The sequence below is a fragment of the Scylla paramamosain genome, chromosome 31 (assembly GCF_035594125.1).
Source record: "Scylla paramamosain isolate STU-SP2022 chromosome 31, ASM3559412v1, whole genome shotgun sequence".
NCBI classification, from domain to species: Eukaryota; Metazoa; Arthropoda; class Malacostraca; order Decapoda; family Portunidae; genus Scylla; species Scylla paramamosain.
In genome coordinates, this window is record NC_087181.1 from 16604000 (window position 1) to 16613999 (window position 10000).

The following is a 10000-nucleotide window of genomic DNA, read 5'->3' on the forward strand; positions in this document are numbered from 1 at the left end:
AAAAAAAAAAAGAAAAAAATGCTGATAAGAAGACAAATGGCAGCCACACAACAACAACAACAACAACAACAACAACAACAACAATAACAATTTTAGATCATTCTTTTGACCTTTCCTTAGTGACTGACACCTTAGTGGGCCTTTTTTTCCCCCGTCTGTTGTTGTTGTTGTTGTTGTTGTTGTTGTTGTTGTTGTTGTTGTTGTTGTCCTAAGCCAGTGTCCCTCTTACTTAAAAAAAAAGAAGGAAAAAAATCACCCCATTAACAACAACAACAACAACAACAACAACAACAACAACAACAACCTAAACACCAACCAAACTCGAACACGATACCTAACAAAACTAGACAAGAAGCGGACAAGAGAGTCAGCACCATGTATCCAGCCACTCAGACAAAGGCGGACACAGGAAGGCAATGAGTAAAGGACACACAGACACACACGGATCTGTTACTCACCGTTTGCACAGCTGGGCCGCCTTGTCCCAGGAATGTCTGATGTCGAAGAATTTGTAGCAGTATTGTCCCCTGATCTCCCATCCTGAAACAACATGGGAAGGGAACGTTAGAGGGGTGTAGTTGTCAATGATAGAGGTTAGGGAAGGGGTTGTCAAAGGTACTGGTTATAAAAGGTGAATGTAACGAAGAGATAACAAAAGGTATGGAGGACAGAATGTATAGATTAAAGAGGTAAAAATAAAGAATAGGTACATTATTGCAGATGCGCCGATAACAAGAGGAGATACAAATTAGAAAAGATATAGGTTACATAAAATACAGATTACAAGAGGTACAGATAACAAAAGGTCCACATAACAAAAGATAACAATAACAAAAGATACACATTTTCAAAGGTACAGAAAGCAAAAATAAAAGAAATTACAAAATGTTCAGAAAAAAGGATAAATAAAAGATGATGAATACAAGAAAAACATACAGAATAGAGAAAATAGAGAATACAGAAAAGAAAAAAACAGACGAGTAGAAACAAAGAAGATACAGATTAAGGAAGGTCAGGATTACAGAAAGTACAAATAAAAAAAAAGAAAAGAGCAAAATACAGAAAATGCAAAGTACAAATATATTAACTGATATTTACAGTGACACAACAGCAAGGTCACTCTCTCTCTCTCTCTCTCTCTCTCTCTCTCTCTCTCTCTCTCTCTCTCTCTCTCTCTCTCTCTCTCTCTCTCTCTCTCTCTCTCTCTCTCTCTCTCTCTCTCTCTCTCTCTCTCTCTCTCTCTCTCGTGTGTGTTAACTCAATAAATAAACGGTGGAAGAAGAAATGTGAAGGTGAGGAATGTGTGTGTGTGTGTGTGTGTGTGTGTGTGTGTGTGTGTGTGTGTGTGTGTGTGTTCATACCATTCTAAACAGTTACATTGCATCACTAACTCCTCAATATTCCCTCCACGCCGCCCCTCCTTATTTTCTTCTCTTCCTCCTCCTCCTCCTCCTTCTCCTTCTTCTCCTCATCCTCCTTTTCATCCTCGTCCTTCTCCTCCATCTCCTCTTCCTTTTTATTCTTCTTGTTCATATTCTTCTTTTTGTTGTTATTATTATTTATCATAGTAGTAATAATAGTAGTGGTAATGAAGTAGTAGTAGTAGTAGTAGTAGTAGTAGTAGTAGTAGTAGTAGTATCATTATTATTCACATACATCCATACATACATGCATACATACATACATACATACACAAACAAGACCTTGAAGAAATTCCATTCAAGTAAGGAAAAAAATAATAAATGATGGAAAAAAATATAACAGGAATGAATGAATAGATTGTTAGTAAAGGCGAAAGTTTGAAGAGATATTGTGACGATAAATTTGTGTGTGTGTGTGTGTGTGTGTGTGTGTGTGTGCGTGTGTGTGTTAATAAAAAGTTCAAATATTTCCGTTCATTTTTCGTCATATTATAAAAGAAAAAAAAAGTGGTCAGTTATTTGATGTTGAGAAATATCCTGCGACCTCCAGTGATGAATTCCTGAAGAGTTAGGACATAGAGAGAGAGAGAGAGAGAGAGAGAGAGAGAGAGAGAGAGAGAGAGAGAGAGAGAGAGAGAGAGAGAGAGAGAGAGAGAGAGAGAGAGAGAGAGAGAGAGAGAGAGAGAGAGAGAGAGAGAACATACAAGCAGACAGGCAAGGTCACAGAGACAGACAGACAGACAGACGAACAGACACACAGAGAAAGAGAGACGTAACGCTTACAGAAAAAATAAATAAATAAAATATAAAGAAAAGAAAATATATATAAAAAAAAGTATAAATTATAAGAATCTAAACAGGAAACATAAACACGTGTAATATAAAACTCATAAACTATTTGAATGAAGAAATATAGAAAGAAAGTTCAAATTTGCCTAGAGAAAATAAAAAACAAATTAAAAATACCTTAAAATATAGGCAGACAAACATAAATGACCTGAGAAAGCTGGCAAACAATTGTAAACTAACTTTGAAAATCAGAAAGCAAAGTGAAGGCACTTTATGATATTGATAGAAGAACTAGAAATACCTTAGAAAACTGACTAACAAATTGAGCAAACCATAAAAAAAAATCGATAAACAAATAAAAAAAAACAAACCACTTAGAAAAATTAAAAAAAAATATATATATATAAAGAACTCTAACACACCACAAAAAACTGAGGAACAAAATGGAAAATACCACTTCAGAAACACACACACACACACACACACACACACACACACACACACACACACACACACACACACACACACACACACACACACACACAGAAAACTCAACCAAATTAAACACACCATAAAAAAACTGACGACCTAAACGAAAAGCAATATAGAAAATCCACAACCAAACTGACCACAATATACACAAAACTGACGAAGTAATTGAAAAAAACCTCAAACCAACACTCATGAACAGATAAAACACTAAAACAAACTACAGTAAAACCCTTTGATGTATTTCCGCATTCACACCTGGGCAGGGCTGGTCCTCGAGAGCCTTGTAGGGCCCAAACAGAGGAGCGACGAGCCAATAACCTTGAGGGAATCAAACACAGCTTAGAGGGGGATTGGATTCCATTCCCTGTGTCCCTGCCGCTACTGAGCCTCGCCCCTACACCCTGCCCCACCTGTGTGTGTGTGTGTGTGTGTGTGTGTGTGTGTGTGTGTGTGTGTGTGTGTGTGTGTGTGTGTGTGTGTGTGTGTGTGTGTGTTAGTTCGTTTCTATTATTTTTTTTTTATTTTCGTGTTGCTATAAAATGATATATCTAAATAATAATAACATAATAGTGAAATAGAGAAAAGAAAAGAAAGAAAAATCATAATTGTCTTTTTCTTGGATTACTAAAATTACATGAACTTCTTACATAAACGCACATACTTACGTACACTGTATATCTGTGTACGTGTTACATACACACACACACACACACCTGTCCCTCCTCTCTCTCACACCTGTCTTTCTTTCCCCTGCCTGCCTGTCTCCTTCCCTCCTTCCTTCCTTCCCTCTCTCCCACACACCCTCCCCTCCCCCCTCACAAGACGAGGAACGGTAGGTTTGCCCTGTGGCCCTCTCCCTCTCTCCCACTCCCTCTCCCTCTCCCTCATCCGAATGCAAGGTGACTCTGGCTTCAGTTCATAAACACATCCATTACCGTTGTCTTGTCCTACTTCTCCACCTCCTCCACCTCCTCCTCACTCCAGGCGGCGGACGATGCATAGTGGGAAACGACCTTGATATTCAAACACCCTTTACACCAACACGCGCCGAGCATTTTCTTTCGTTCAGCGGCTTAAGAGTGCGTTCAGAATTCTTCCAACTCGTGGCCAGGCTGGGTTTTTTGTGTGAGGTGCCGTGAATCTGACTGTGGGTTTCGGAGGCAGCATTGGTATCTGGGTAGCCTTGGCAAGACTTGATGGGGGGAGAGGAGGAGGAGGAGGAGAGGGAGGAGGAAGGAGAGGAGTGGAGCGAGGGTACAAGAGTGGAGTGGTCTTGTTTCTGACGAAGAAGTGGATGTATTAAAGAAATGAAGGAAGTGAGGCTGGGAAGAAAGGAGGATTGAGAGATATTAAGAGAAAGAGAGGAAATGAGAGAGAGAGAGAGAGAGAGAGAGAGAGAGAGAGAGAGAGAGAGAGAGAGAGAGAGAGAGAGAGAGAGAGAGAGAGAGAGAGAGATTAACTAAGAGACTGAGAGAGAGAAAGAGAAGGAATTAGGTAACATGAAAGAATAGACAGAGACAGAGAGAGAGAGAGAGAGAGAGAGAGAGAGAGAGAGAGAGAGAGAGAGAGAGAGAGAGAGAGAGAGAGAGAGAGAAGCAAAATAGCATAATAAGCAGCTGAAGGGAGGTTACGAAGAAGGGAAGAAGAGAAGGAGGGAAGGAGGAAGGGAAGGAGGGAAGGAGGGAGGGAGGGAGGGAGCTGGAGGGAAGGGCGTAAGACAAGGCTGGAGGGACCTGGAGGGAATGTACCGTACAGGAATGAGTCAAGGTGTGGCGAGGAGGAGGAGGAGGAGGAGGAGGAGAAGGAGGAGGAGGAGGAGGAGGAGGAGGAGGAGGAGGGTAAAGTGAAGGTAGTGAGTGCCCCCTTCTCTGGTATTTCCTCCTCCTCCTCCTGCTCCTCCTCCTCCTCCTTCTCCTCCTCCTCCTCCTCCTCCTCCTCCTCCTCCTCCTCCTCCTCCTCATTCACTCTGACTATGGAATGAAGAATAATAATTGTTTTTTTTTTTTTCTGTACCGTGCCTTTCATGAGTCTATTATCATTGTTGTTGTTGTTGTTGTTGTTGTTGTTGTTGTTATCATCATCATCATAATCATCATCATCATTTTTACCACAAGCAATATTTTTTTTCGCATTTTCCTTTTCCTTTTTCCTTATTTTTTTCCCCGTTTTTTAACACGATTTTCTTGTACTTTGATTTATTAATTTCTTACTCTTGACTAACTACCTTGCAAATGAAAAAAAATAAATAAAAAAAACACAAATATTTCCTAACAATTCAACTAAATCAACCAAAACAGCACCATTCATCTCTAAAAATCATTAAAAAAAATCAAATAAATAAAAAAATATATAAATATATAATCTGCCCTTCATGTACGAAAGTTAAGGGAAAACGAGCCAATCAGAAATATTTCCAAAACTGATATTCTAAACCCACCAAAACAATACCATTCCTGTCTAAAAAAAAAAAAAACACAAAAAAAAATAAAAATATTAAAAACTGGCTCTACATGTAAAGCTTAAAGGAACAGCAAGCCACGAGCCACTCCCCAAAAGAACTCCATCTTGCGCACGCTTGAGGTAAACATTAACACAAAAACGCGCACGCTTATTACAGATAATTACCCCTTTAAATAACAGGGTAGTTTTATGGTCCCCGTGCAATGCGTAACTCCACGAAGGCGGAAAATCGGTGAACTAAAGCAAAAACTAGGCGTCTCCTGAGTCTGGTGTTAAAAAGGGGAACTATCGTACATCTGGTGAGGAAATGTCGTACGTGTGAGTAAGGGGACTCGTGGAATTGATATAAGGGAGGAAAATAGGTACTGGTTACATATGAAGAGGAAAATATGAGGATAATTTGATAGCTTTGTGGGTTTGGGGATTAATTATTGTGTATTAGATAAAGAAAAAAAGTTTAATTGTATTGGGATTGCATATGTAAAATAGAAAATTGAGTTAGAGTTGAAAGAGGAAAAAAAGGGAGAAATTATACGGAAATTAAAAGAAATAAGAAGAGATTAAACTGACCGAAAAAAAAGACAGAAAAGAGATATTAGTTTAAGGAGAAAAATACAGATTAATTAAGTTTTCTTGTTTATGGGACTGAAAAGTTACGTAAGACAAAGAAAAGGTTTAACTGAGGCTGAATGGGAAGAGACGAGCAAAGATTCAGAGTTACGGGTTATGTAACTGGACAAAAAATTGATACGATATGAAACAAAAAGATTAGTGAAGGCTGAAGTAGAAAAACGCGGAGAAATTAGGTTTTTATGAGTTCTTTCGTAACTTCTCGCAATAAAAGAGTGTGTGAAGAGAATGAAAAAAGTATGTACGATCATTTTCCTCCTTTTTTGTGAAGAGTATGAAGGAAAAATGCAGGAGATAGCGTTTTTTACGATATTTCATAACATCGTGCTCACTAAGAAAATTTAAGCCATGTTTTTTTAAATTATGGAGACTGAAAAATGTAAACACGATAAAAAAAATAAAGTTTGGTCGAATGTGAAAGGAAATAACTGCGTAGAAATTATAACTTTATGGGCATTTTTTTTTCTGTTTAGTGGTTTCAGTAAAATAACGTGTGAAGCGGATGAAAAAAAAAAACACAAGACCTTTCTTTGTGGAGTCTGAAGGTGTTATACAATATTTCATAGCACTGTGCACACTACGGAAAATTTGAACACCATTCCGAACTTTATAGAGACTGGAAAACGTAAACACAGCAAAATAAAAAAAATAAAAAAAAGTTAACTCGAATGTGAAAGAGAAATAAATGACTAGAAATTAAAACACATACATGGAATTTCGTAAGTTCCTGCAGCATTCAAAATATTCAGTACGTAGTTTAGTTACATTTAAAGGGAAGAACGAGCATAAACAATGCCTTTTACGAGTCCTGTCTGCTGGGGAGGTTAGTGGCCAGGCAGCTGCACGAGGGAGGGGAGGCGGCAGTCCTGAGCTAAGACGAAAGAAGAATGAAGTAAAAGTTAGGAGAGACAGCGTGAATAAAAGGGAAGTTATGGTGCATTTACTTCGTGGCTTGGGGTGTTTGTAGTTCCGAGTGTGTTCATGTGGTGAGCTGAGAGAGGTATGAGGAAGGGGATTGAAGGTGGTGGTGGTGGTGGTGGTGGTGGGAGGGAGGGAGGAAGAACAAAAGAACAAAAGAAAGAAAAAAAAAGAAAAGAAAGAATTAAGACATCAAAAGATACAATAAAAAAAGGAAAAGGAAAATATTAAAGAGTGGAAATCTAAACAAGACGAGAATTACGAATCACGACGGAAAAAAAAAAAGAAAGACGAAAAACGGAAGATAAAGAAAACGAGAGAGAGAGAGAGCGAGAGAAGAAGAAGAAGAAGAAGAAAAGGTTACAGTTAAAAGTTACGGTCTACTAAAATGCAGCTGGCGGGTGTTTAAACAAAGAATCATAACAGCAGGGACCAATAATTCAAAGCGGTAACTTAATGAATGTCTTCGCCCAGCCGTGTAGGCCCAGAAAACCAAACAAAATGTATTAATCTCCAATCTTTAGCTCCTTGCAGTTTTAACCCCTTCACTTTCAGTTTTCTTGCAGTTTTAACCCCTTTCTTTCAGGGACTGGCATCTCAGTGTTTTTTTTTTTAATTGGATTTTTGTTGCCCTTGGCCGATGTCCCTTCTGCATAAAAAAAAAAAGATGAATAAATAAATAAACTACTATTCTACCCATCCTTCCCTAATTATCAACCACTCTGAGACATCTGTTCGTGTTCTCCTGCCACCTTCAGACATTGCACTGGCTAGAAATTGCAAAGTACATTCCTTTTTTAACCCCTTTCTTTCTTATGAATGCTTACAAAGAGTACATGCATTGCTTTTAGTGCTGTGAAGTGCTGCATATCGCGGTGAAAGGGTTAACTCCACTGATATGTAGGAAATCTATCTTTTGTCAGGTTCCGTAAGATTGTCAGTATATTCACTAACTCGTGGCTAGATATCTGCATTCATTTCCACTGTATTTGCTGTCGTACTTCAGTCTCGAGTCATTTGATATGTTGCAAATCTATCACTTCCCAGTTTCTGTAAGATTGCTACCACACCAGAGGACTTCAGATGGGAAAATAAATAAATAAATAAACAAATAAATAAATAAATAAATAAATAAATAAAAAAAAAATAAATGACAGTAGAGATTGATGCAAAAAGTTACCGTACCCTTCACATGAACTCCTCTGATCTAGTAATCTATCTATTGTGAGAGGAAACTGTTAATGATTGCTGAAATAGATGCAAAAAACTACCTTGATCTTAACGCCTTTAATCAACAGGGAATCTATTTATTGCTAGGTTTTGTAAGATCGCCAGCACAACAGAGGACTTGGAGGGGAAACTGTTAGATGTTCCTGAAGTAAATGGATAAGGTTGCAAGCTGAGCATGACTAAACCTACAGGAAGAGTGGAAACGCAAACACACCGCGCAGAACATATGTAAGCAGGTGAACAAGCAGGCAGGTAAACAGGTATACAAACAGATTCACAGGTAAGTATTAGGTAGGCAGGAGGTTAGTATGTAGTTAACAGTATTATCATTATTATCATCATTACTACTACTACTACTACTACTACTACTACTATTACTATTAGTGTTGTGGGTTCCAGTAAGGACAAAGGTCAGAACAAATTATCCTTGCCGTGTTCCACAGTATAAAAACTGAACCAAAGCAAGCGGACAGGTGGGCAGGCAGTTACGTGGGAGTATTGTGGGTCTTTTTTAATTAAACAAGAGGCGAACGGTACCAAGGAGAAAGAAATAAAAAGAGATAACAATAAAACAGAGACAAATAGAAAGAAATAAGCGGATATGGTAAACGGAGAGACATGAGAAGAGAATAAGAAGATGAAGAAAAGGAAATAATAATTATACGAAAGTCCATAGAAAGAAACAAAAGAGATAACAATAAAACAGAGACATAGAAAAAAATAGGCAGAAACAGTAAACGGATTGACATAAGAAGAAAATAAGATGAAGAAAGGGAAGAGATAAAGCTAGAGAGACAATAAGAGATAGAGACATTATAAGAGGAAGAAAAAAATATAACCAGAAAGACAAAGAGATATATGAAAGACACTCCCAATCCAGAATGCAATTAAGCCAAAACCAAGGAAGTGTAGACCAGGAAGGGATCTGGCTAATGACGGACCACTGAACGAAGCACTCCGAGAGGCGAGACACGAACCAGCAGATCCAGAAGTGAAAAGAACGTAACCGAATGAAACATGACACTCGAACGTAGATATATAAAAGAAAGAAAATGTAGGTGAAACATGAAACGAGGCAACACACGCAGGAATGAGAACAACGAACACACGGATGTAGAAGATGGATGAGTGAAACAATTGTGAAACAGGAGACACGAAATGAATAGAGACATAGAAGAGATAAGGGAAGAAAATCAAATCGCAGTACAAACGAATAGATACTGACAAGGGAAGAAGGAAATAAAGAAAACACGAAACACACAGAAGAGAGAGATAGAGAGAGAGAAAACAAATATATACATATACATAATGCAACGACACACGAACGAACAGAAAACATAAAAATAAACACAAAATTAACAGAAACACGAATCCTACCACAAAAAAAGAAAAAAATACGAATTCCATGAAACAAGACGAAAACAAAAGACAAAACAGAAGGAAAAAAAAAACACAGAAGAAACACAACCAAACACAAATTACAATATATAAAACTCTTAAACAGATAGCCATAAACAGACGCACAGACAGACCCAAATAGATAAAGCCAAAGGGATTTAAGCAACTATGACCCTTAAAATCCAAGTGCTTAGGGCCGATTCTACCATGCTGCAGGGGAGGCCAGGGCGGTGACTGCAAGTTATTTAGGTTCTTATGTGCTAGTGATATACAGGCTATTATTGAACCAAGGTCGGATAGCGGGCGGTGTCCAGAGGTTAAGAAGGTAGGGGGGAGGGGAGGGGGAATGGACCGTGAGAGAGAGGGAGAGGGAGAGAAGGGGAAGAAGGAGGGATGTGAAGCTATGAAGGAGAGAGAGAGAGAGAGAGAGAGAGAGAGAGAGAGAGAGAGAGAGAGAGAGAGAGAGAGAGAGAGAGAGAGAGAGAGAGAGAGAGAGAGAGAGAGAGAGAGAGAGAATAGCAAGAACAACCTTCTTCACTCACACACTAACAAAGAATCTAATCACACACACACACACACACACACACACACACACACACACACACACACACATACAAAGAGAGAGAGAGAGAGAGAGAGAGAGAGAGAGAGAGAGAGAGAGA

The 10000-nt window shown here is 38.6% G+C and overlaps 1 protein-coding gene across 1 annotated transcript in view; it reads right to left on the reverse strand.

The window, feature by feature from the left end:
* The window catches only part of LOC135088728 (uncharacterized), a gene marked incomplete at its 5' end in the record, with an annotated part of 97362 nt that overhangs the window by 54446 nt on the left and 32916 nt on the right, over positions 1-10000 (reverse strand). Inside the window, one exon of the mRNA XM_063983700.1 lies at positions 459-540. Coding sequence (XP_063839770.1) covers positions 459-540 — 82 coding nt within the window. The remainder of the gene's footprint in view (positions 1-458; positions 541-10000) is intronic.